Source organism: Branchiostoma lanceolatum, chromosome 3 (assembly GCF_035083965.1).
Source record: "Branchiostoma lanceolatum isolate klBraLanc5 chromosome 3, klBraLanc5.hap2, whole genome shotgun sequence".
Classification (NCBI taxonomy): domain Eukaryota; kingdom Metazoa; phylum Chordata; class Leptocardii; order Amphioxiformes; family Branchiostomatidae; genus Branchiostoma; species Branchiostoma lanceolatum.
Genome location: NC_089724.1, coordinates 32,779,248 through 32,806,198, shown reverse-complemented (window position 1 = coordinate 32,806,198; position 26,951 = coordinate 32,779,248). Strand labels below are relative to the sequence as shown.

At 43.6% G+C, this 26,951-nt stretch overlaps 2 protein-coding genes across 2 annotated transcripts; one reads left to right on the top strand and one right to left on the bottom strand.

The window, feature by feature from the left end:
* Positions 1 to 1,799: 1,799 nt before the first annotated feature.
* Positions 1,800 to 20,016, top strand: LOC136431477 (ATP-dependent RNA helicase DDX4-like). The gene is made up of 19 exons (XM_066422865.1): positions 1,800 to 1,933; positions 2,209 to 2,381; positions 4,116 to 4,251; positions 4,440 to 4,520; positions 11,191 to 11,265; positions 11,472 to 11,549; positions 12,091 to 12,128; positions 12,361 to 12,532; positions 12,999 to 13,064; positions 13,397 to 13,621; positions 13,994 to 14,172; positions 14,482 to 14,766; positions 15,277 to 15,396; positions 15,838 to 16,033; positions 16,559 to 16,658; positions 17,011 to 17,119; positions 17,388 to 17,549; positions 18,184 to 18,291; positions 18,675 to 20,016. Exons 2-19 carry the CDS (start codon positions 2,304 to 2,306, stop codon positions 18,789 to 18,791), a joined length of 2,325 nt encoding a protein of 774 aa, XP_066278962.1. The 5' UTR covers positions 1,800 to 1,933; positions 2,209 to 2,303; the 3' UTR covers positions 18,792 to 20,016.
* Positions 20,017 to 22,178: 2,162 nt separating this feature from the next.
* Positions 22,179 to 26,922, bottom strand: LOC136431478 (solute carrier family 35 member E3-like). Its single transcript, XM_066422867.1, has 5 exons — positions 26,504 to 26,922; positions 25,165 to 25,275; positions 24,448 to 24,606; positions 23,791 to 23,873; positions 22,179 to 22,691 (listed from the first exon to the last, which is right to left on the bottom strand). The coding sequence occupies exons 1-5, from the start codon at positions 26,882 to 26,884 to the stop codon at positions 22,496 to 22,498; spliced, it is 930 nt and encodes a 309-aa protein (XP_066278964.1). The 5' UTR covers positions 26,885 to 26,922; the 3' UTR covers positions 22,179 to 22,495.
* Positions 26,923 to 26,951: the final 29 nt, after the last annotated feature.

Here is a 26,951-nt window from a genome sequence, read left to right as displayed (position 1 = left end):
CTTAAAAGTACGCGGGTGTTGACAATGGAGCGAGGGTGGGTGGCATTTCAACGCAAGGTGCGAAAGCACCTGAATTGATAAGCCGAACCTTGAACCTCTATTGATGTCGCCGAGCGTGAACAGGACATTATGATGAATGAATGAATGAAGACCTCAGTTATTGTACACATATGCCCACTGGGTTCAGTACAGGTCACAACAGAAAACGTCACAGCTTTACATTACAAACACATATAGCCTATATACTAGTACACTGACAGACTAGCACTAGTCTAATCAAGAAGGTTTTGTCTAGATGTTTTATCTTTATCTCATTGTCTATATAAAACCTCCTTCCTTGGTCTAATAGTAAAAAGGTGGATTTGGCTTCTTCTCACTTCTTTAATAGTATACTAGTAGTAATGGTGTTAACCAACATGGGTAAAGATGTGCTTTGTTGTCAAGGGTTTATAATGCCCTTGATCAATCTAAAAGGGATATCAGATAAAAATATCTTCAGATCCTGCCGACACGGACTGACCGCTAGCCTCCGTTGCAGACTCCTTCCGGCTGTTTTCTTTTTCAAGTTACAGTTTTATATACATTGGTTTCTTCTTGCTGGTCCTTCCAGGCCAGTGATAAGAAAAAATGTAATCTAGTAAATAAGAAAACGGTAACTTGAAAAAGAAAACAGCCGGAACCGAAGGAGTGTTATGTAGCGATAACTAGGTTAAGAGAGGCACAGCCGCACACACGGAGATGGACTTCAGACTGACTCCGGACCGCATGGTCGGAGGTTTATTAAACAGGGACAGTGCCCTAACTCGTCCCAGATGTCAATTGTGTCATCCCCCCATATTTGGTGAATACTACAGGAGTCTGCAACGGAGGCTTCTGACCGCGGGATGGGACATTGACTGTACCAGTGCTGATTCTCGCAATGAGTTTAGAAAAGATGTCAGAAATCCAAAGAGCAGGAGCGGGTCCTGTTGCAATCTCCAAGCAGATGTAAGAATACGACTAATTTTCAAGGGTATGCTTTTGCAAAAAAAATTTCAACGATCCACATCCACCACGTTAAAAAATGCATGACCAGAAAAGAGTAACGTCACCAAATGTCGCAAGTAGACCAGAGCAAGTAGACCAACAGGCGTGAAACACCAGCCCGGGCCTTACATCTGCTTGGAGATTAACCCTGTTGGATCGAAACGTAGCCTAGCTTGAAATACGTAGCGTTACTAAATGTGCAAAAACATGTGTGAAGCATTGCGCCTGTTACTTACATCTGCTTGGAGATAAATTGTCACTGAGACCATGCCGCCAGAAAACGTAACTTTATTTTTACCCCGACATCTGCTTGGAGATTAAACGTACGTAACCTGTTTTTTACCCACAATACAAGTGTCACAGGTGTTTGGATGACGTATTGGCGGGGTCTTCAAACGTACAGGTGGGCACCAGGTGTTACAGAAGTTCTGCACAACGTCAAATAACGCAACTAAACCAAATGTGAAAATAATGTACAGCATCAAAGTGATTTTTAAAAAAAGATCAGAAATTACCAAAGACATGTGATCCAGATTTAAGAGCTACCATCAAGCCACGCCCCCAAATATGGTTTCCCGCCAAAAGACGGATAACTAAACTAGACTATATTACTCCGCTCACAACAAACGATCTTTCGACAAAACTATCAATAAAAACGTCATAAAGCGTCAACATTCGACGAAAAAAATCATATATCTACATATCTTGCTCTATAAATTTAAAAAAATTGAACCACTTTGCCTTTTGTTTTGATATCAAAATCTGAACTACTTTATTCACACGCCGGTTCGGCGAAAGGTTATGATTAAAGTCTGTCTATCAGTGATTCGGCTACACGTGTAGTTTCTTGGAGCTTCGCTATCACCACCTGGGGCCTTCTTCGTTCTTCTTTATTATCTGTTTCAAGGTAACATAACTTCTCTTTTTAGCAAGATTTATCGCATTTTATCCAGTGTCATATAGTTATGACTTGTCCTACAAACTCGTTGTATGTAGACGAAGCATTTTTGTGAAGGTATTTGTCAAAAACCTGCATGAATAAATTTTCACTTGAAGGATAAGAGCTTGTCATCCCTTTCACCTCATCTGAATAATCTTTTCATATTCATGTTTTTGTTTCCTTTGAATTGTAAATTTCTGCTGACTATATGTAAACCACATGCGTCGGCCTTTTTTCTTCAGAACGACTTGTTGACACGTGAGTGACACAGGCGGTCCTGAACTCCAGCTTGAAGAAGTTCGTTCTTGAAAGTTGACAAGTTCTTCAAGTTTTCAAGATGGAAGATTGGGACGAAGGAGGGTCTTCTGCGCCAAGTTTTGCTTCTGCTCCGGCGTCTTCAGGCTTCGGCCGTAAGGTAAGATTTCTGCACAGATTTTCTTCAAAATGCCCGCAAGAATCCACGAACCGTAACGTTAGAGCATGGCCATCTGTTTGAGCTAACGTTGAAGTGTTAGCTCTAGTTTTTTGTTGACTTAAAATTCATTAAACATTTTACGTTGACACAAGCTTGCAGCAAGTTTTTATTCGGACTATTTCTTGAGAGTCAAGATGGCCGTTTCTGTGAACTACATTCCACGCTGACAAGAGGTGGGGGAAAGGAAGGGAGTTTTGTTGTTTTCTCTGCGGGAGAGAAGGGGCCCTGGCCCGCTGGGAGGGTATCGTTGGGAGGGGAGGGTCACTGCTGCTTTCAGGAGGTGGGCCTCACTTCAGGGATTCATAAACAGGACTTGATTTGCCAGAGATGCCTAATCATTCGGACAAATTTTAAGAAAAAGAAAGCAAAAGCCACCGTGCAAATCTTATGAAAAATTTGCATAAAGCACTATGCAAAAGAAACTAATGCATAACAGACTTTTATGATTATTTAAGAATTTTCTTGCGTGGACAGGTAGCAATGTAGTAAATTGTAGGCTAGCAAATTATTCATTTCACGGAGGACAACAGGAAACTTGACCACATGTGGTCATACAGACACCTCGCATCTGTAAACAATTTCACTGTAGATAGTGAAAAGTTTAAGGCTCACTTTAGACACAGTCCACTTCGAATAATCGGAACCGGTTCCGAACCGGATCGGTTGTCTTTAGACCTACAGGCGGAAGGGCAGTGCACCACCCGTGGTGCAAGATATTACAGTCGCTCCTCTCATATTTCTTATGTTTGCTACAAGCGTTTTCTGGCATATGAAATAGTACGAGCCCAACAAAAAAAGGAGGATGAGACGCATGTACAGGGACAGGCAAGACCAGGCTTGAACGCGCCGGCGTTCGTCCTCGCCGCCCTGGCTGTACTGCAAGCCGGGCACGTTGATCGGGTCATAGGAGAATACCAAAGAAGAAGCAGCCACGGGTGGCAGGCCATTGCACTTGAAACATTCGAAAACTTTCAATGACAATTGCACAAATGGTTCAGAATGAAGAAAATATGCTTCTATCGCTAGCGCAGGCTTATTAGCATATCATTATCATGATACCGACAGCGGTCTCGGAGCCAGTTTCCTCTTTACACACAGATCGGAACCGCATCGACCCCCTGCTGATGTGGACTAGACCAGGGTTGGGATGTGGTCTGGTGCGGTTCCTGGAGAAACTGGATTCTCCTCTTTAGACTGGGAACGGGAGGCGAACTAGTCCAGTTAAAGTGGACTAGTTCGGGTAAAGTGGACTGTGTGTAAAACCACCCTAAGTTATGACCAGTCTATCCACTGAGAACTCGTGATACCATGGATATGTCTCACTTGTATGACAGCTGTTCTACAGAATTGTTTCAACTACGAATTTAAAATTCAGCAGAAAACTTCATTTTCCCTCCTACCACGAAGTATAATCACCACGAAAGTAAATGAATGTACAGTAGATTTCTATGTTCACAGCTTGAGCAGGCCGCAAGACTCTTCTGTTTGACACTTGTTACTGCTTGTTAAAATCTGCCATATTTACGTTTTCTTCTTCTGTTTATCTTGAATGTTTACTATGTTGGCCTTTCTGTACGAAGATCGCCTACCTCGACCATATCATGGTTCAGTGCTGGAAGTGTATTATCGTTTGATTTGATTTGAATCACAATGTGTTGATGTGTTGTATTTCAGGGTGGTTTTGGAGGTGGAGGGGGTGGTGGTGGATTCGGTTCTGGCGGAGGGGGTGGTGGATTTGGCTCCGGCGGAGGGGGTGGAGACAGTGGAGGGGGCTTTGGTGGTGGAAGGGGTTCCAGCAATGGAGGCTCAGGTAAGAACACCCTGAGAAGTCCTCTGCCATAAAACAATGGGTCAAGTTTTTCTAAGACTTTTTCAATAAGTTTGTTGTATTACCTCATTTAAATTTTGAATTTAGCTTTCGATTCAGGTTCATTTATTTTATGTTTTGAAACTGCAGACATAGATTTTCACCTGTTAAGTTTTCACCTTTTTTGTTAGGGTGCTTCAAATGTGGAGAAGATGGCCACTTTTCCAGAGAGTGTCCAAAGGGTGGTGGTGGCGGCAGGGGAGGGGGTGGAGGTAAGTTTTTCCACTTGCAAATTGTCTTAAAGATTATGATCTTTGGTCTTGGAACATAGTAGGTTAGCCAGGGCAATCTGTGACCCTTAATCAGGAAGTTCTGATTTTTTTTTCTAGAATGGAATATTTGTGGGAAAAGTTTGAACAACTTTTTGAGCAAACTTTTGTTGCCTGATCAAAATGCAGCAACTTTAATTTTAAACATTAGAATCAGCAAATTTTAGCACAGTCATAGGGAACTTGGGGAAGAAATTCCCTCATACTAAACAGCATTTCAGCCCAATCACAGTACCCAGTCATCTTCTTTACTGGTATTGGTAAAGCATAGTGGGCCCCTACGGGTGACCACCCTAGTTTTACATCTGCTGAAAGCTAGCCATTGTTTGCAGAATTGCAGCTAAAATGCGGGCCATAAAAACGCCACTGCAGGCCTTTATACCCACAGAAAAAAGCTTTTTGTCATATTTTTCGTGGTGTGAATAATATTAAAGTTGTTTGGTAGTTAGTTGTTGTTGATCTGTTTTTGTTTACCAGGAAGCCGTGCCTGCTTCAAGTGTGGAGAGGAGGGCCACATGTCTAGGGAATGTCCCAGTGCAGGTGGAGGTGGAGGAGGTAGGCCAAATCCTTGTTATCTTCACCAAGATTAGGCTATGTTTTCGGGACTGTGTGTTTTTGATGATCAGATTTTGGGACTCTACCAGCTTTCCGTGGTACTGCAGCAAGACTTCTGGTTTTGATATCTCATGTTCTGGTTATGCTACGGTCATGATTTCATTTTGCATACAACCTTAATAAACTGAAATCTCCTACTTCGGTTCACCAGTTAAGGTTACGCAAGAAAGGCAAGTACTAAAGCCCCTATCTCACTGGTCCCGCGGCGCATTGCCAACCTCGCTGCGACAGAGTGATTTGACAGCGCACTCAACGAATTTCATCAATAAAAAAATCTTTTTACGCTTTGTGTGTTGTCTTTTTAGTAATATTTGTCTGTTTTGTATGATATTCCCAATAAAATTGTGAAGTCGAGGGTAACACAAATGCAATTTTGGACACAGCAATGTCGCCAAGGTGTCAGGCCCAGTGAGATAGGGGCTTTATTTTTAGGGTCTACAACTGCCAATCTCTGTTTAGTAAGAAATTAAATGACATAGAGGCCAGTGGCCCCAGTATCATATGTGGAAATTCCATGTCTATTGGGCAACAGGGAATCTTTTAAGGTCTCGTGCTTGTATTACTCCGAGTGTACAGTCTCAAGGAATCCGTGGTCCAAAGTATGAATAGGCCCCAACAGGGTGTGTTTAGGTGGATCATAAATTGCCTTTAATCGACCCCACTTGATATATAAAGGATTTGGGATGAAAGCTTGTGTATTTCTGCCAGGATTAGGTAGGAAAGTTTCGGCATCCGAGTGATTGTCGGACGTGTACGGCTTTTCCGTCCTGAGTGATGCGGTCAGGGGCTGGCGGCCGAAGAGGGCCTCTTGCGAACATAGTGGATAGTGCAGTTATGAATTCATAAATATCGTTCACGGGGTCAGATTTTTGTGACATTTTTTTCAGTGCCTCACGAAGAAGTGTGCTCACAGTAGAAAGCAAAACATCTCCACAAAAACTGTTTCTTTGTTGGATTTTCGGCCATAAAAGTTGCGCAATATAACATGTAAACCAATGGAACAGCCTAATTGCGGTAGGAGACCTTAATAGAAATGAAAAATATTCGTTAAAAATCAGCAATTGATGATAGGAGAAAAATTTGAACGGAATCCATGTCCAGGCTTTACTTCGCGTTTTTTCCGCCATAATTCCGATATTTACCTTTGACCGTTACCATGGAAACGGACCTTCCTATATTTTACGGGGGTGCGGGAAGTGTGTTTTATCTAAACTGCGCTGTAGTGAGTATGAAAACAATATTTCATAAGAAAGGAGACGCTCACATACCGTGTTTGTTACATATGTTTATATATAGACAAAATAAGCAATCCTGTACAGTTTGAATAGCGGTAAGGGGGATAGATAAAGTGCCAACCAGCCTACAATCAGGACAAAGGCGGACGGTCAATATAGGTATCAGTCATGAACGACTTTGATCGACTTTGCTAACAAAATGATAGAAATAACGTGCCACAAGGGCAACTTTATAAAGAAGAGAAAGGTAGAATAGTCATAAACCGCCGTCGCGGGGATTAGGGGTGTCAAATTTCTCACAATGTGTCAATTTCCCGAGCAATCCGATTGGTTGAGCTTGACTACGCCCTCGTATGTATGGAAGTAGCTACATTCTCTCGTTCTCGTGTGAAAGGAATGTGAACGCTGATGAACATGGCTTCAGTTCGCCAAGACTTCTTTGATAAACGCCCTTCCTCTGATACCGAAGCTAAGTTACGGGCCAGGATTGCACAGAAGAGCGTCGCAACCAATGAGGGCTGCATGAAATGGACCGGGACAAGGGGTACGCAGGGATATGGGCGGATGAAGATCACATTCGCGAATGGAGAGTCACAAATCGTTCGTGTGCACAGACTGGCCTTCTTCCTGAGTTCTCATCTTCCCTGTCTTCACACAGACACACATACTAGTCACCTCTGCAATACAAAGCTCTGCGTAAATCCAGACCACTTGTCCTACGAGGAGAGTGTGGTAAATCAGCAGAGGAAGACCTGTTTCTCTGAGAGACGGTGCCAAGGACATCCAGGGTATCCCGAATGTATCATCACAGAGAAATAAGGAAATCTGACAACTGTCTGACCTCTGTCTAACCAGCCTACAACACCACCACCACCCCCCCCCCCCCCCCACAAAGAACAAAAGTAATCACACGCCGCCACTAGGCACGGTATACAACTGACAAATGTTGCAGCCGGCAAATATGTACACCTGTAGCGTTTCAGTAACAGAAACACGTTGCTGTCAAGTGACATACATTTCCTAGTCCTTGTTCTCGTTGTAATTGTGTTCTTTAGAGAAGTTTGGGTGCAGTTGCTGTGGCTTGTACCCTGCTCCCTTCTTGCTCTTTTCTTTCCTCCACCGAGAGGACGCTCTTGTTGCCTTGTAAGGCTTACCCCTCTGCCGCAACTTGTCCGCTCTGGCCCTCCTGTCTGCCGATGACAGGAACTGAGTTCCTGGGCCCCTTGGTTGCAACTCGCAACCAAGACGTTTTGCTATCCGCGCAATCGACTCGCCCATCCCACCAACGGCCGCTGAATGCGCTGCACTGGCTGCCCTGCCTGCCGCATTCCGCTTGGACGTTCTTGATTTTGGAAGCGACTTATTCGTGCGTAGGTGATGGGCTTCGCAGATGTTGGTTGATCGTAGGTTTTGCTGCCGCGCGATCATCTTTGCTGACAGTTTGTATTCTATAGCGGTCCATAGTTGTTCCCTGTCCCCTTCCGCCATGCAAAGACTCTGACTCCAAGGCAGGTGGTACGGCTTATAGCTGGGGTCGTTCGGCCTCGCCTTGCAGGCGAACGACACCAGCTTACACTTGCTATGATTGCCACTAAAGCAGTCTAGGATGTTAGTCTTTGCCTCGGTTACAGCCCTGACAAACTTGTCGTTGTCGGTGGGATGGCGTGCTCTTGCCCTTGCGAGCTCTGTGTGGCAACGGCGCGACAGCGCGTGGCTTAAAATCTGGCAGAAACGGGTTTTCTTGCCCTGGGCGACGCCCTTCTTACATGTTGAAGGGAGAGGCTTTCCGTGAATTATTTGGGAGCTTAGCTGTAGCTTGAACACAGCTCTCCGCTGTCCACGCGAAACGTGTACAACGCAGTCCTCCTTCTGAACGGTTATCCCCTCCCTCCATATGTCCCCGCCGAGCACACGCCGATCTCCTTCGCCCTCACCTTGGCTCGCCGATGTCGACGGCATTGCGTCGCTAGCGAGTTCGTTAGCCTTCGCGTCCTGGAGGGCGTGGTATTCCTTCTTTAACGCATCATACGTTTTCTGAACGCCCGCGATGGTCTTGCTATCATTATCAGAGGTAAGGCTGGAGATAACTAGTGGCTGTGAGCCGTCGAGCAGGTCCGACGCTACCTTCTCAGCCATCGTTTTCTCTGCATTGCCTATTGGTTCGTCGGCCGCGAAAGTTGCAGAGCAATGGCCTTCGTGCCCAGGGCAAGGCTTTTCCTCGCCACTTGCCCTTAGCCTCTCCCCTTTCTGGCACAGCTTGTTTACAAATTGAAACCCTATTAACAGCTGTTCTGATGTTTCCGTCTCATACACGGGCAGCGACGCTTGCGTCGCCCTTTGAGACACACCGTGGTAGCACGGGTTATTGTAACAGCCATCGGCTACAGCACCAATTGCTACCGGCTCCCCCTCTTTCACCTCTTTCCCGCGGAGTTTGAGTGCCGCTCTCACTTTCCCTTTGTTTTCGTCTAGAGAAGACTTGAGAATCTCCTCCATGTTCTCACACACGCCAGTCAGCAAGTTCTGCATGGTGGAAATAGCCGGTGTAGGCATGTCCATTGCAGAGAGCAAGGTCTTAGCTCCCGTTACCCCAATACCGAGCTTAGTGAGAGCCACAGCAAACTTAACATTCGTTTTTGCTGGCTTTCGTCCCCTAGCCCTGCCAGGAAATCGCTCACCATCTTCATACAGCTTCACTGGGCCAAACTCAAACCTGCACCTGGAACATTTCAAACTTTCCTCGACCACGAACCCATGCGCGGTCTCGCCAGAGGTCGGTATGACGCACCGAGGGCTGCACGAGGGACTCTCCTGGGAATGATGGTCATAGAAGTCATTAATCAAGTTGGCTAGGAGAGGCATGGTGACCAACCTTTGTCCTTGAACATTGTCGTCGGTCTTACTGTTGCCAACGTCTAATAACTTGTCCATTTCAGTTGGGTCGGCGGGTAAGGGACGCAGCCTACCTGGTGAAGGATTGGCACCGGCCTTGTCTGTCGCCAAGCGCCAAATGTCGCTCCTGTGACGACGAATCTCTTCGACGTTGCTGTTATCTTCTTTTGGAACTGTCGGCCTCCTTGGTGGAGGTCTGATTTTTCCCCACTGCCCGGCATTGCTTCCCCTTCTCTTTCTCTTCCTCCTGGAGCTGCTCCCAGCCATGTCGTTGGGAGAATGCGTCGAATGGTCCTTTTCTCCGTAGTTGGTTAAGATAAATGGAAAAGATATGCGCCGAGCACGTTTCTCTGACAAAATCACCGAAAATGGATCAAATATCAAGTTCCGGTGCGTCACAAGGGTCGAAGAAAGTCAACTGTGTTTCCTGTGGTTATCGCTATTGGACTTCTGGACTGATCTGGTAGGTGGCGCTGCCAATACCAGAAGGAGGCGTGCCTTCAGTGCGCTGTTGCTTAGCAACGGAGTGACGCAAAGCGGTCAAACTTTCAGAGATGATGGAGAGACAATTATTCTTTTGATTGACAAACTATTTTAATAATCAATGGTATTAAGGTCTCGTGCTTGTATTACTCCGAGTGTACAGTCTCAAGGAATCCGTGGTCCAAAGTATGAATAGGCCCCAACAGGGTGTGTTTAGGTGGATCATAAATTGCCTTTAATCGACCCCACTTGATATATAAAGGATTTGGGATGAAAGCTTGTGTATTTCTGCCAGGATTAGGTAGGAAAGTTTCGGCATCCGAGTGATTGTCGGACGTGTACGGCTTTTCCGTCCTGAGTGATGCGGTCAGGGGCTGGCGGCCGAAGAGGGCCTCTTGCGAACATAGTGGATAGTGCAGTTATGAATTCATAAATATCGTTCACGGGGTCAGATTTTTGTGACATTTTTTTCAGTGCCTCACGAAGAAGTGTGCTCACAGTAGAAAGCAAAACATCTCCACAAAAACTGTTTCTTTGTTGGATTTTCGGCCATAAAAGTTGCGCAATATAACATGTAAACCAATGGAACAGCCTAATTGCGGTAGGAGACCTTCAATGTGAACTGATCAACTTTGACCTTTCAATTATTCCGGCTTTGCATATCATGTAGCACTGTTAAGGGGGTATTTTTTCTGGGGTCATGACTGAATTTCAGAGGCATAGTTATCCACTTTATCCACAAGATGTGGTCTGATATTTGGTTGTGTAAAACAGTCTTTATTGGTCTTCCCCCTGATGTGATAATGGATAATCCCTTGGAATGCCACAGCCTTGTTTGAATTAGTTAGGGTGATGAATGGATTAGGAGTATAGGACAGGGGACTCCCCAAGGGCTGGTAGGATTACAAATGACACATTGGAGTTCCATACTGTAAATCTGGAAATGTTTGCAGTAGTTTTGTTTTTGCAATTTTAGCAGTGACCTCCATGAATTCATGTAGCAATTCCTTTGAGAATGGAAAATTATGTCAAGTCAACAGGTCTTGTGTCTCCACATTGACTTGAATCAGCAATAAGTTGAGACACTGTGGATGGATTGTGATGATATTTGGTGTGTGTAGGTCTTGGAAAGACTAAGGTCAAGGTCGATTTTGGGACTTCTAGTGGATTTCTTTGGTACTGCAGCAGAACTTCCATTTGATGTATCTTCTGTTCTGGAGATGCTTTGGTCTTAGTGTTTTGGTGACAAATAGCTTTTGTCTGTACCTCTATCTACGCATAAAGCTTCCTTCACAAATTCACATAACTTGAGATACTTCATGGAGGAATGAGATCTTCACTTTCTTGTTCTAATAATGTGTTGCCTGTTGGTCCATTTTGCTTACCAGGGAGCCGTGCCTGCTTCAAATGTGGAGAGGAGGGCCACATGTCCAGGGAATGTCCCAGTGCAGGTGGAGGAGGAGGTAGGTTCTCTTCTACAATTTCCAACAATGAAGTAAGCTTTTTGGGTCTCATTCATGAGTTTGTACTTTTCATAAAGATATGTGTATCATGTGGGGCATTATCTTCACCCTTTTTATGGCATTTAGAGGTAACAAAATTGTTTGTAGCCCTCATAAATTTTCTAAATAGATAAAGAGATAAACCTACAGTTGACTCTTTGATCTAGGAAGCCGTGCCTGCTACAAGTGCGGAGAAGAGGGCCACATGGCCAGAGACTGCCCAAGTGCTGGATCAGGGGGAGGAGGTAATTATAAGCAGTTGTACACGTGTAGTTTCATAGCTGGAAATGGTCGGTAAGAATCAGTTGGTACTGGGGCTTAGGACAGGTAAACAAAACATCATACTGCAATTCTCGATTCGTTAATTTAAGCTTGTTTAACGGTCTCTTGTCGACCACTAAAATTTTATCATTGCAAATATTTGATGATCTCAGACAGTGATGTTTCTTCCCACCTTTAGAATTAAATGCAGTGAGCTTCTCCATTTTTTCCCAAATGCAAGAATTACAGGCCGCAATATTAAATAGATCTACAATAGTTTCTTTGCGACGTAATACTAAGGATGAACTGTATACAGGTTCGGGTGGACTAGTTTGGACAGGTATAATATGCAAGAAACAAGATAGAGAAAAATGCAAGTCGTAGAGTATTTTTTAGACCCAGATCCAAGTACAAATATTAGATACAGACATCTCTATTTTGACATTTCATTAGTAAAGATGTGGATTTTGTGTAGACCACTGAATTGTACATAGTGTAACATTCGGTATAAACTTTCTATTATAGGAGGATTTGGTTCAAGAAGCGGCGGTTTCGGTGCCACGGTAAGTTTTGTTGAACAGCTTCGTAGCTTAGTTTGGAATACAGTTTAGGTGTATGGCCTTGTTGTATAGACCATGTTGAATTTCATGAATGTCTGTCATTCTTTTGTATTAATGTCAAAACATAAGCAATGTTGGTGTGCAGTTGTTAATATCCTGTTGGTCCAACTATTCCCAACAACATCTGATATTAAATGATTGAATAGATTTAGCCTTAATTTCTTTTGTTTCTTAGAATGGAGACGCTAAGCCTCGTAGTGGCGGGTTTGGCCGCGGGGGCGGATTCGGTGGAGGAAGCAACGATGACGACGACGCTCCTAAAGGCGGTTTTGGTCGTGGAGGCGGATTTGGCGGTGGTGGTGGAGGTTTTGGCGGCGGCAGTGGTGGAGATGATGAAGGAAAGAAAGGTAACAGTAGGAAGTACAGAAATGAAGCATGAACCAAGGATTGATGTGTTGAAAATTGTGTATTTTCCAAGAACTGTCATAGATTGAAACTAGTTGCCATCAAGCACTGTAGGAGCATTGTCACTAGCTGTGAATAACGCGGTCAGATGTGCAAAAGTAAGGTCATTCAGTGTAAAGTAACCAGCCGCAAAGCTGATGTGGTTATACTGGCTATACAGCTAAAGAATCTGATGTGTTTAGCCAGAAAGTTATTCTGGCCATAAAGATACAAAAACAGTCATGTCGAGGAACTGTCACATTGTGTGAAGTATGAACTAGTCTGAAATCCATTGAGCTATGAATGTAAGCATCCCTATCTCAGTAGGTTGTTTTTGTTAGGAAATTCTTGTATGTCACATGTAAAAAATCATTGAATGTTCAATGTTCTCTAAATGTAAATCTGTTTGTAAACATTTCTGCCATCCAGGAGGTGGTGGCTGTTTCAAGTGTGGTGAAGACGGCCACTTTGCAAGGGAATGCCCAAACTCGGAAGGTAAACTTTGCAATAGGCTAGGTCATAGTGTGAAGTGCACATGCACAGTCATTCATTTTGTGTAATATGTCAAAGTTGAAGATTTCTGCATTATGTATTTTGCATATGCTAGTCACGCTCACTGCAGAGTGACAGGAAGTAAAGGTCAGAGTGACAGGAAGTGAGGAAGTGGAGTTCAGAGTTCAGATCCTCATACTCATACATTTGCTGGTATGTCACATTAACCAAGTGACAGGAAATAGAGGTCAGAGATACCAGAGTGACAGGAAGTGAGGAATTGAGGTTGATCTGTTTCTAAATGAACTGAAGCTAACTCTGATTGTTATTGTCAGGAGGAGGTGGTGGAGGTGGAAGTAAGGGATGTTTCAGATGCGGAGAGGAGGGGCACATGGCGAAGGACTGCACCAACCCTGACACCCGACCCGTTGACCCCGACCGTCCCGCCCCGGTCACATATGTCCCACCCCCGCCCCCTGACGGAGAGGAGGAGATCTTCCAGACCATCGCCAAGGGAATCAACTTTGACAAGTATGATGAGATTCCTGTGGAGGTGACAGGTATGTCAATCATAACTTCAATCATTGGTAAAATAGGCATTGATTTGTCCTAACTCTAAATGCTTGCATATTGGTGAGGAATCAATGTCAATAATACCTTTCACCTTAGCAACAGTAGCTGATTGGTTCACACCTTTGCAGGCGGGAACCAGATTTGTTTAGGTCACATCAAGTCAAGCAGAATTTCCCCCACAAACTTGTCCTTTTCAAATGTGCACCTTGTCTCTGCCACCATTGTTCTCTGGTTGAGTCAGAAGGTTTGTATCAACAAGGTTGGACAAAGGAGGTTTTTCCTCAGAATGGATTTGTGACTTGTGCATGAAGAAGATTTGTGAAAGACTGTTCATATAAAAACACCCTGTACACTTGCAGGACGAGAGTGCCCCAGCCACATCAGCTCCTTCGACCAAGCCGGGCTCTACGAGACTTTCCGAGCTAACGTCGCCAAGGCCAAGTACGACCGCCCCACCCCGGTGCAGAAGTACAGCATCCCCATCATCCTAGGTGGGCGGGACCTGATGGCTTGTGCACAGACTGGCTCAGGAAAAACCGTACGTTATCTTTTAAATCCTTCGTTTGTAGTGACAAGTTTCCTTGCTGTTTCAGTAGCTAGCCCTTCCCCTTAAACATGCTTGAGGCACCTCCTTAAAGACAGCATTTCAGCCTTCACGTCCCTTCCGAAAGACAGGTGCAGCCCCAATCAAGATGTCATGACCCAGGATTGAACCGGAGTCTTCTAGTTGCCAAATAATTGGAACCAGGAGCTAAACTGAGGCTGTTACCAGTTGAGCTATAGAAACATCCCTTATTTGGTGTATAATGCACTCTAAAGTCTGAATGCAGTTTTCCTTCCTCCCTAGGCTGCCTTCCTACTGCCAGTACTAACAGGTATGATGAATGAAGGACTAGCTGGCAGCCAGTTCTCCGACATACAGGAGCCCCAGGCCATCTGCGTGGCGCCCACGCGTGAGCTGGCCATCCAGATCTTCTCGGAGGCCCGCAAGTTCTCCTACGGCACGATGCTGCGACCGTGCATCGCGTATGGTGGGGTGAGCGTCATGCACCACAAGTCCCAGATCCAGAGGGGATGTCACTTCCTGGTGGCGACTCCCGGCAGGCTTTTGGACTTCATTGACAAAGGAGTGGTGAGTTATTATTTTCCGAGGTCACCGTCACAGGTTCTATTCCTGGCATTCCTGGCTAGAGGTTGTGTCCTTATGAAAGGCACTTAAAAAGACTTTCCTCTCTCCACCCTGGTGTAAAAATGGGTACATGACTTTGGTTGGGGACCGGAGGTAAATGGCGGTGGAAGGGAGGGATGGGCTATGCCTTCCAATACCACGCTCTAGACACAGTAGATAGAAACCCACTTCCCCTGCTACTTCAATAAAGGCCATGAGACCACTGTGTTTCACTAACAGGAAACTTAATCCAAAGAAGTTAGGGGGTTCTGTAAATCTTGAAATGTCTGCGGTGGTTTTTAGCTTTGTAGTGACCTAAAATGCTCCATCCCCGATCTTACCAATCAGGTGTGAATAAAATGAACTGCAAACAGTATGGGTACATGAGTGTGAAGTCTGCCTTGTGTGAACTACTGTGTAAGTTAAGATGATGAACAAGGTATAATAGCATGATTCTTGGTTGTCCCTGTACAGATCAGTATAAAGAAGTTGAAGTACCTGATCCTGGACGAGGCTGACCGGATGTTAGACATGGGGTTCGAGCCCGAGATCCGCAGGCTGGTGGAGACCGGTTCCTGGGGCATGCCGCCCAAGGTGAGACGATCGTTTCACAACTTTACAGCAAGAATAATAGATGATGTTTTTTATTCAAGACCGATGTTACAGTAACTGTCACCTTCCTCCGGGCAATTCTGGTTTTATCACGCTCTTCACATAGTTGTTGCTGCTAAGAGATGTGGTCCCAAAGGTAAGGTCACTGAAATATCGTTCTTGAATGAAAACACTTGGTTGTGTACAAAGAACTTAGTTCTCTGGTGACTTAACAGCCTGATGAAACTGTCAACTGCAGTACTGTAGAAAGCCGTTAGGATGCCCATTATTGAACTTAACCTTCGACCCCTACATACGTAACAAATATCTTAAGGATCCATCCACAGCTTCTCGAGTTATGCTGTTCACAAACACACAGAAAACATAACCTCCTTGCGAAGATAATGAAAGAGATTAAAAACCTTTTTTAATTCCACTTTACAGGGTCAGAGAAAAACCCTTATGTTCAGCGCGACCTTCCCGGAGGAGATCCAGAAGCTGGCGCAGGACTTCCTGGAGGACTACATCTTCCTGACCATCGGCCGCGTGGGCGGGGCCAACACGGACGTGGAGCAGACAGTCATGGAGTCCTCGCAGTACGACAAACGGGAAAAACTCACCGACATCCTGGGAAACTTAGGTGGGAAACTTCAGACTACTGTAAATCTTGAAATGTTAGCGGTGGTTTCATTTTCTTGGCAAGGGCCGTCAGAGTACTCGAATGTGTAGTACTTAACATTGTACATATCTCTTCAATTTATCAATATATAATGTTTATCTGTGTAACTACAATATGATGATGTAAATACCAGTTCCAGGTCTACATGTATACATACAGTTTGTAAACTCTACCGTGATTGTTGAAATTTTTACCTTAGTTTTATTTTTGTGGATTTCACAGTGACCGCTTCACGGCAAACTTAAAACCAAGTTGCAAAAATTGTTTCCATTACTGTACAGTGAGCTTAAAATCACCACAAACACGTCATTTTCTCCATACCCCAAAATTAAATCTCTGAACTGACAGTATTTGTTGAATCACTTAGGCCGAAATCTAAAAAGAAGAAGAAAAAAACCCCTACCTACCGACCCAATTTTTTTCAGGGCTGCAACAGGAAACAGAACTGTAATTTCCTAGGCCTAACGATAACTCTACTTGTTTCAGGTCAGGAACGTGTGCTGGTGTTTGTGGAGACCAAGAGGAATGCTGACTTCTTGGCTAGTTACTTGTCCCAGTCCGGCTTCCCCACCACCAGTATCCACGGGTTAGTCTTTTTGTGTTCTGTTCAGCCTGTAAAAGCTCCTAACCATTGTGTGACTAGCGTTGGATCACACCTTCACCTGTAGCACAAAGCACTAAGACACGAATGATTGAATAAACTTGAACACTTGCTGCTTATAGTGGATGCACCAAAATGCATATGCAGTATTTCAAGCCCTGGCCCAACCTTAAGTTACCTGAATTTATATATATATATATATAACCTGTATTTATAGACATCCAATTCCATAGTCCCAACCCAAATATTTGCAATGCCGTCTGTAAGGACATTGAATGAGGGGAGAGATAGTTTTACAGTGTTTGATGTCATTTTCTATGTTCCTTGTTTCTTACAGAGACCGGTTGCAGAAGGAGAGGGAAGAGGCCCTAATGGACTTCCGTACCGGCCGCGCCCCAGTGTTGGTGGCCACCTCAGTCGCAGCACGTGGTCTGGACATCCCTAAGGTCAGAGTTTAGCCTCTTTGACCTTGCTGAAAGTCTTAACAAGAGTACCGTGATTTTATTTGTTCCTTGTTTCGAGCCTCTGTGCAACTTTAGATCTTGAACCTCTACATCGAAGGACAACCTGGCCAATGTGAGGCCAGATTTTCTCTGCCCCCTAAGTGGTCTTTGGGAAGTTTTTACTGTATCATGTTTGAACTCAGTACTATAGAATATAATTTACAAGGGGGTGAAGTCTGCCATCTCTGATTGCCTTGTCTGTCTCCGGCAGGTGATGGTGGTTATAAACTACGACCTTCCCAGCAGCATTGACGAGTACGTCCATCGGATTGGCAGAACCGGTCGTGTCGGCAACACGGGGAAGGCCGTCAGCTTCTACGACACGGACAAGGACGCTAGCCTCGCCCGATCTCTGGTCAAAGTGCTGGCAGATGTAAGTAAACGGAACACAAAAACACTTAAACAAGAGAAAAAAGCATGACAGAATGTTTAAGTCAGAATGAAGTGTTGACGGGCATCAATGTTTATCTAAGTCTACTTCAGAATAATAAGTCTACTTCAGAATTATAACACATTTGTTTTGTTCCTCAACAAGAGAGACATTTTCTTGATTAAATCATTAAAATGGGGAAAAGTTTTGATAGGGCAGAATTTCGGAATTGTTATAAAGCTACATGAAGAAGAAATTTGTGATGATACAGTAACAAGCTGTGGTCCCACAAGTCACCACACTGAACACTGGAATGTTTGTGTTGCATAACCGGTAAACCACCTCTAGGCGTAACACACCAGTTCTGTACAGTAGGCACCGGGAACTTTTTTTTTTGGTGGTGGGTTCTTTCTGTTTGAAGAAGTTTGCCTCTCCTCAAACACTGGGCCTCAAGCTTTTCGTCTTATACAAGATGAGAGGTCCCTAACTGAAGCTAGGTACTCATTTTCAGTGGAGTCAGGAAACTGGTGTAAAATGCCTGTCCCAAGTGCACAACATTGGGGCCTGCTAGGGATTTGAACCCAGAACCTTAAGATCCTAAGTCAACAGTCCTTAACACCACTGTTCCTTCCCCCAGGCTCAGCAGAATGTTCCTGACTGGCTGGAGGATGCAGCTGAGGGAGCCATCGGCACCAACTACGGACCCGCCGGGGGAGCGTTCGGCTCCAGGGACACCAGGAGACAGGTAAGTCACAATTTATGCAACATATGTATTTCCTGCAATGCGTCAGTCTGAACATATATATCTTCCAAGAGTGTTGAAAATGCATTTTAATTCGCAGGGATTTTTATTTTCGCAGTTAGAGAGTTTGGAATGGAGTTTTCATGTTTTTAGTTACCGATTGAAACAAGTTTGTGGTGGAGATGTTGCTGCAAACATTAATCCTCCACGAACTTACTGACCCCGACATCTGGCTATAGATACATACCATTGTATTGAATCGTTGTATTGAACAAGAATATTGCTACTGATTGTTATTCTGTCCATGTCAAAACCACAATTCCATTACTGTGTGTACTAAACAGCCAAACCAAGAGATAAATTTTAAAACTTGTTCTCTTTTCTAGTACAACGGAGGTTCTGGCGGCGGTGGAGGGATGGAAAATGGCGGCAGCTTTGCTTCGGGCGGCGGCGGTGGTGGCTTCAGTTCCTCTGCTCCCGATGAGGAGGAAGACTGGGGTTAAAACCCCCCCATCATACCCTCCAAACGTGGACCACAGCAGTTAGACTTAGGTTCCTCTTTCTCGTTCAGTTCTGGATTCGTTAGAAAAAAGTTTCCACAGAAATGCACTAAGTACCAGACTTGACTACATTCCAGTAAGCCATGACTAAAGTGATGATGATGATGATGACGATGATTATGAACAGATTGATAGATTATCTACAAAACCTTACCCCTTGTAAAGTTACGTTGTGTAAGACAAGTATTTGGGGGACATCATGACGTAGTTTTGTTTCTCACTGTAACAGCAGTCTTTTGTTCCTTATGAAGACTTATACATTAGTTTCAAAGGCCTCTTTAAGGCTATGCTTGGAAACATTGAGATAAACTGTTAGGTTACTAACATCATTTATTAAGTTCAGTATCTGTTGTACAAGAGTTTTAAAGGAAGGAGATATATACACCCATCTAAAACTTATAAACGGTGATGGGAAATATGTTTCTTTTTGTAAAATTCTTGATCAATATATCACCATTGTGTTTTTTGATAGCAGCCTGTTCCGAGTAGTTAGAACTAGGTTCTAGGTAGATTTGTTTTTGTTGAGATGTTACGACAAATAGCAAGGCACGTCTACGAGAGAGAGGGCGGCTGCCACTTGTAGGTTTGTAGCAGATTCTTGTGGAAAATTGCTCAGGGACCTAGCAGAAGTAACTAGAGGCAAAATGAGAGATGTGCCTCCCCTCTCCCCAACTTTGCCCCTGATCGGTTCATGGGGGTAACACAAGGCGAAGATGAAAAGGTTGATGCTGAACAACCATTCTTGTGAGAAGATTTTAACCAAGGCTGCGGTGAAGGCGCTTGGATGTCTTCTTCACAGGCACTCTAGACGAAACAACTGTTAAAGATTTTGACAATCAAAGACAGTATTTTAGAGACAGCTGGCCCATTTGACCAAGAAGTACTTGTGCAATACTCCTAATGCAGGGAGTTGAAAAAAAGAGTCCTAAAAAGGCATTCCATGAAGTTTGCTGGCAAACCTATAGTGGCATGTCATGCTGATGTAATATGTGCAATATACATTTAAGGAAGAGTAAAAGTGTATATTTGTACATAGTATATTCATCGTGAACGTATCCCTGTATGTTGGATGGCCTTCGCTGGATGGAGTTTCATAGATATTATATACATTATATTTTCACCTTGTTTGCTGTTCATGATGTTTTCATAATAAACAGTATTAACTTGTCTTGGACGTCTGTTAATTCCTTTACTTCATCAGCCAAGATGAAGACCAATTATACTGTTAACCTTGAAACTTTTGCGGTGGTCTTATTTTTGCAGTTGTCATAAATTCACGACAAACTTGTATGACTACTACAGAATTGTTTTAAACTACGAATTTAAATCACAGTGAAAACTGTTTCCCTGTTACCTATACCATGAAACCAAACCACTGCCAAAGTAATTGAATTTACGGTACTATAGCCTATGTAGAAGCAGTGACTGCTTGTAGTTCTATAACACCCTTTTCCGGGTAACGAGCCATTAGAGGTTACGTAACCAGTCACTGCAACGTGTCTACAAAGATGGTGTATTGCACCAAAGAACTTACAATATACTGCCAGACCATATCATACACAGATCACCACAAGAACTGGAGCTGTATAAATATTTTATTGCCAAGGAAATAATCTTGACCGGGTGTGAACATCCAGGAATGCCATGTCGCCAAAAGGGCACACATACATAGTGATTTGGGCCTAAATAAAATTCTCCAATTCTGCCCTTTTTGCACAGTTTATCATAACATTCTAGACTAGCTAACATATCTGTTCTGGTTATTTCAGATAAATGACCTAAACTGTGTACAATCGGGAATGTGGTTGCCATGAGGACAAACAGACTACACGAACATAGCTACGTAGAGGAACAGACCATGGAAAATGACTGGTCTGCTCTGGAGAGACTTCCTATCAAGTCAAGTCCACTAGAATTTGTAGAAATATTAAGTACACATTATATGATGTCAAATACGGACAGGTTTGTATTTTAGTGTCAGTGTCTGAAAAATTGAAAGTACATGTAGTTGACATTATTTGTGCGCATTATGTGTTTTTATTGAGACCTATCTATGTCAGGAACATGGTGTTCAAAAATTGACACCATGGTCAGGAAGTTATGCTTTTATTGGAATTCTGCATTTCTGCGGTACTGAAGCGCCATCTAGTAATCCATGAAAGTACTGCAGCCGGGAACTGTCAGGCCCATATGTAGTATGGCAGAGGTTCAGTTTGGTTTCCTAGCCTTCCCGTCAACTTGGCTGAATTGGCTTTCCTGTGGCATACACTAACAGGGCTATAAATTCATTTTGAAGGAATAGCTGCACTGGGGCACCTCACCAAAAAATTTAGGAAAACACAAACATTTTGGGGTTCAAACATAAATAAAGTAAAATATCAGCAAAACCTAATTACAAACCTTAAACTACACATGTACTTCTCTTAAGGAACTTGAATCTGAAGTTCTATAGCTACAGATGTTCAAAGTTTTGAACATTTAAATAATACAACAAAGGTTTTACTATTTTTTGGCACTTTCATGTCAAGAATATGCTATGTAATGTATAATACTAATATAGTAATAGTACCTTTATGTAAGTAGCCCTATCATATATACAAATATAACGGTGCACCCACTGTAAAAAATTGTGGGTACACAGAAGTGCACATGCACCCAGTATTTTTTAGGCCCGTCTTAGCCAGTTTTTAGTTGGCAAGTTAGAAGGAGGAGGTTTCGTTGTGGCGCGGCAAGAGTGACAACACTGGCCTACTTCACTGAAGGATCCTCAAGGTATTTTGAACCCTGGACATGGGAATTGAAATACAACAAAAATGTATACAGTGACCTGTCAGAATACAAACATTATAGTAACTGCATTTTTATGACGGTTCATCTGACAGTAATTGACATTATATAGTAACAAATCTACATCCGTACACAAAGTAAAGCGCTTGCCAACAAGCTTTTGACCAGTTGTCTTGTCCTTCTCAAGATGATTTGACCCGAAGCTTACTTCACTTGACCTGACCGGAAGTGTGATGTCGGCAACGGTCAAATGTGTCCGGCAGTCAGTATCGACCGTGTCTCTGTGGAGGGATGGTCGATGGGCCCTAAGGTAGATTTAGTGGCGTCGTGTGGTGCAAACGGTAGGGTGTTTCGCCCAGAACCGAGAGGCCCCGGGTTCGAAACCATTGGTATGCTCCGAAGTTGTGCCCTTGGGAAGGCACTTTATACGACTTTCCTCACTCCATCCAGGTGTGAATGGGTACCTGACTTCGGTTGGGGAAGGTCGTATTGAGGTCACCTGGTAGTGCCGAATGGCAGTACCCCAGACCCTTGCGACAAGTGTGTATCTGTTGTGTATACTGTAATGTTATTGTAAACCCTGCAGCAATTCAGCACTGGCTGCCATTGCACGGGTAATTTCTGACCAATAAACCATTATTATTTTTATTACTGCCTCTTGGCAACGTCACAGTTCCATAACCAAGGTCAAGTAACATTGGCATCGGGTCAAATCAACTTGAGAAGGACCAGAGAACTGGTCGAAATCTTGTTGGCAAGTGCTTTACTTTGTGTATGAAAATAGCAAACAAATGTATTACTATTACAGTATCTGCACCTCCTTATTGCCCTGTTATCTTCTATAAAAATTTGAAGCAGTCCTAAACTTTCTGCATGACTAATTTGGCCCTCTGCAGTTCCTCCTGTTTTTCCGTGGTCTTGAAGTGTGTGTATGCCATGATTCCCGCGAGAGTCAACGCAATTCCGACACACTGGTTTGATGATACGGGGTCCCTAAATATAAGGAATCCACCGATGATAGTGATACAGAACTTCAGGTGGCCAATGACGTTGTAGCTGTGGACTGGTGTCAAGGACACACAACAAACAAACAAACAAACAAACAAAAGAATAGAAAAATAAATTAACCAATTCCATAGCCCTGTCCACCTCAGTCAAAGCATAGAAAAGAAACATAAAAACAGTTAGAAAAATGCACATATTTGACCATTATGCAGCCACTGCCACTCTCTTATTGGTCAAACCGCTAATTGCCATCCTTTCATTGGTTGAACTGCTAATTGTGATGGACAGTCAGGATAGGTCCATTAAGCTGGAGACAAGCCACCACTGCTTATTGAATTACAGGCTCCTAAAGTTTTTTGGTCTGTAAGTTAACATTATAACAGGTGTATGCATTTTTGTTAAGTGTTCTGAATCGTTCCTTGTCAACAGGTATGTTCTCCAAATGCACAACAGGAGAAGCTTTTAACATTCTACATGGAAAGAGGGCTAAGATAGGGTTACTTGACTGGCTAATTTGTTCTACTGATGTATTGTATGGAACTTAGATACGTGTTTCTAACTTTTAAGTACATGTTTATACAACAGAAAAGTTACTACTAGTAAAGGCTGACATCACAGTTACATTACATGGTGGAGGACTCAAAATAGGAATACGATTGCTGTGCCTAATCAACATCCTTGAAAATCTGTCTTTCCTTTACAATTTTGATCCAGTTTGAAGACATTTTATGTTAGTAGGAACAGGTAGGGTCTAAGCTTTCCCAGTTTGGCCAAAATGTGTTCAGTTCACGATTTTGTTTGGCTTAAGAACAGATCTGAGTTGTGTAATGTGGTATTCACACCGCGGATGGATATAGCAGAATTTGGGGTCAAAGATTGTCTTTTTTTGAAAACTTTCCAGGAGTTTGAACTGGTTAGCCCCCTTTCATTAACCAGACCCTTGTGACTTTCTAGTAGAGAAGAATCTTTAAGATTGAAATCTGGGCATATGCCTATGTATCACTACTGTACTACAGAATTGTTTCAAACACAAACGTCACAAAACCACCCTTTTCCCTTCCACACCAAAATCAAGTGCCCGCAAAAACAAATGAATCTACATTTAGTTAGTTCATGTCCGCACATTAAAGGCACCCGACAGAAAGGATACGTGACAGGTGAGGTGTTGCCGATGATCCAGAAGATGGACAGGTTGACAGAGAAGGCCATGATCCCAGACAGCACCACCATCCCCTGAAATACAGCAGACATACATCACCTTCAGCAAGTCATAATCTCTAACCTGCTCTACGGATGATCCTGTGGCTCCACTGGTAACAGCAGTCTCACAGTTGAGCTCCTGGTTCCAATTAGTTGCTAACTGGGAGACCCTGATTCAATCCTGGGGTCAGGACATCTCGGCTGGTGCTGCATCAGTCCATCGGAAAGGATGTAAAATGGAGGTCCCGTGTTCAAGGAGGTTCCTCGAGCATGTTAAAAGGGAAGGGCTAGCAACCCTTCCTATTATAAAGTCTCTCTAACGCAACATGCTAATCGACTGTTTTTATAGCCCTGCCCATATCTTAGGAGATGTAAGGATCTGACTAATTTTCGAGAGTGTCAATGCCCTTGGAGGGGAACTGACACTTTTCTTTAAAGGATCTGCCCTGCCAGTGGATATAGAAGGAGGCGAACCATTAATAATTCAAATACAGTACTTGAAAAGTGTACTAAATGTTGCAAAAGCAGGCACGAAACACTGAGACTGAGCTGGATCCTTACATCTGCTTGGAGATTACTCAGGCTACACTATCCACCATGTACTTACCAGCGCTTGGTACGACCAGGGCTGAAGGAGACCGTGCTCTCCTGTGATTGGCTCGAAGATTGGCACGACAAAAAGGAGCATTCCTGCAGAGAGCGGCGCCTGGTAGTACAACAGCTGCATGGAGTTCACCTGGAACTCCTGCTGCTTCACACCGACTAACTGAAGAACAAACACAACAAGAGTTCAAACAACTCAATCTTATTCGATTGCAGCTCATCCATTATGCAAAGAAGGTTTCGATCAACACTACATGTGTCTATTGATCACTTCCTGTCACTCTACAGTGAACGTGACTGGCATGTATGGAAAACAGGTCAAAGTAAAGGTAAAGGTAGTCCCATAGCCTTTTCGAGGCCGTAAAGCAGTGGGTTGTTATCCACTGTGTCTAGGGCACGGTATTAGAAGGCGGAGCCCAACCCTCTCCTTCCACCCCCTTTGCCTCCCCAACCTAAGTAAGGTACCCATTTTTACACCTGGGTGGAGTGACTGAGGAGTGTCTTGCTAAGTGTCTTTCCGAAGGGCATCGGTGGCATGTCAGGGGATTCAAACCCAGGACTTAGAGGATTCTGAGCCAAACACCTAAGAAGCCGTTATGCCAACACGACGCCACATGGCAAGGCTAGGATCTTCCATGATTTGGACACTTTTACATGTGCTATACTAGCATTCATTCCATATAGGTGATGGCAACAAATAAAAGTTAATAAGTATACTCACGATTTGGTACATCGATGTGACCAGCACCCCCAGACCTGCATACAAACTTCCCAGCAAATTGAACTTCATGTCGTAGTAAGAGTTTAGGAACACCCCTAAGGTAATGGGAACCTATTAGAAGAGAGGAGAGATTTTTTTAGAAATCTTAAGTATTAATACAACAGAATTTACAGTAATTTCTTATTGTAGTGCCTAGTGGCACATAGCTACAATAGGGCAGCAAGTTTCCATGGCTTGCTGTTTTAGTAGCAGGCTATATTTTTACAGGGATGGGTTGCTAGCCCTTCTCCTTTACACTAGTAACATGTCCGAGGCACCTCCTCGAACACGGAACCCCCGTTTCATGTTCCTGTCCTGACCAAGGATTGAACCAGGGTCTTTCAGTTAATAGCTAATGGTCACGTAATCACAAGACTGTCCTGTGGCTCCAAACTGAAGTACTGTAGATCTTAAAAGTTGAAATGTTCACAATTTAACTAAGTTTTCTTTTCACAGTAAATTCGACAGTGACAGCTCCACCGCAAATTTCCAATATATCATTGCAGTAACTGTACTACAGAATGGTTTCAACCTAAACTAAGTTAAAACCTTCTTTCTCTTCTACTGCAAAAATCACAGTACATGTACCAGATCTAGATCCTGGGGATTTTTGTTGTGTCCAGGCATTTATTAGTGAGGGTGGGGTCTGCATGCCTTTTCTGTGAGGCGTAGCGACACAGGTAATAGCAGCCAGCTCTCGTTACGTGTTAAGAGTTGTCGGAAAATTATTTGTAAAGCTTGATTAGTCGCTTTAATTCTAAGTGGCACGTTATTTGTTATCCTGTATTCATTGTTAGTTTTGGCAGACATCCAAAGGAACTATCCAATGAACTTGTACCTAAAACCTTCAGCAAAAACATGTTTACACCAATAAGCATTACGGGCCTTCCTGAATTTACCTTTATGGGCTGCCGACCCTCCTAGATTTACAGGTACGAAAATGCCAGGATCCTTCATATATACACTAGTATGGATGCAGATACTCTTTTATGAATTAATGTTTAATAGGAGAGGAGGGAACGCGGAACAGTATATGGACTTATTTTTGCGAAAGGTTATAATTATTCAACTTCAAGATACAAACAATGATGAATTCAGGACAACATATAACGTAAAGTTTGGCTTCACCAATAATTTACCGACAACACTTAATGCTGAATTCGAGCAGGCCGGCTACGAGTTACAGTGAATCAAAATAGCTCACTACGCCTCAAGCAAACTTAGGCATGCAGATCCTACTATAACGGTTACAGATACCAATGACACCGTTACCATATGGTTAACCTAACTCAAGACTTACCGCCGTCAGTTTGACATTCATGGAAAAAGTTTTGTTGTAAAACTTTGTCTGTATAAACATGATGACTGGCATAGTCATACATTTCACCACCTGATACGTTCCAACCGTGTTATTCTGCAAGGACAAGTTGGTCAAGACCACGAAGCCACAAAACGTCAGGGACAATGGCACCACCTTCCACAACTGTAGCGACTTTGGGTTGAAAACATTCGCCAACTGGCTCGCGTACAGTCCTAGAAAAGTTATGACGAAGTGCACAAGAGTCAGGCTTATGTTGGGAAAGCCCACGTTGACGTAGATCCATTTGTTCAGGAATATGATGCTGATGGAGGACACTAAGTTTCCCAACACGCCGAAAGTTATGGCACCTGAGGACGCCATCTTCCTGGATACTGCAGTTCTGAAGTAAACCGCTCAGTGGCACTGTGACTGCATCATATTCCTAGAG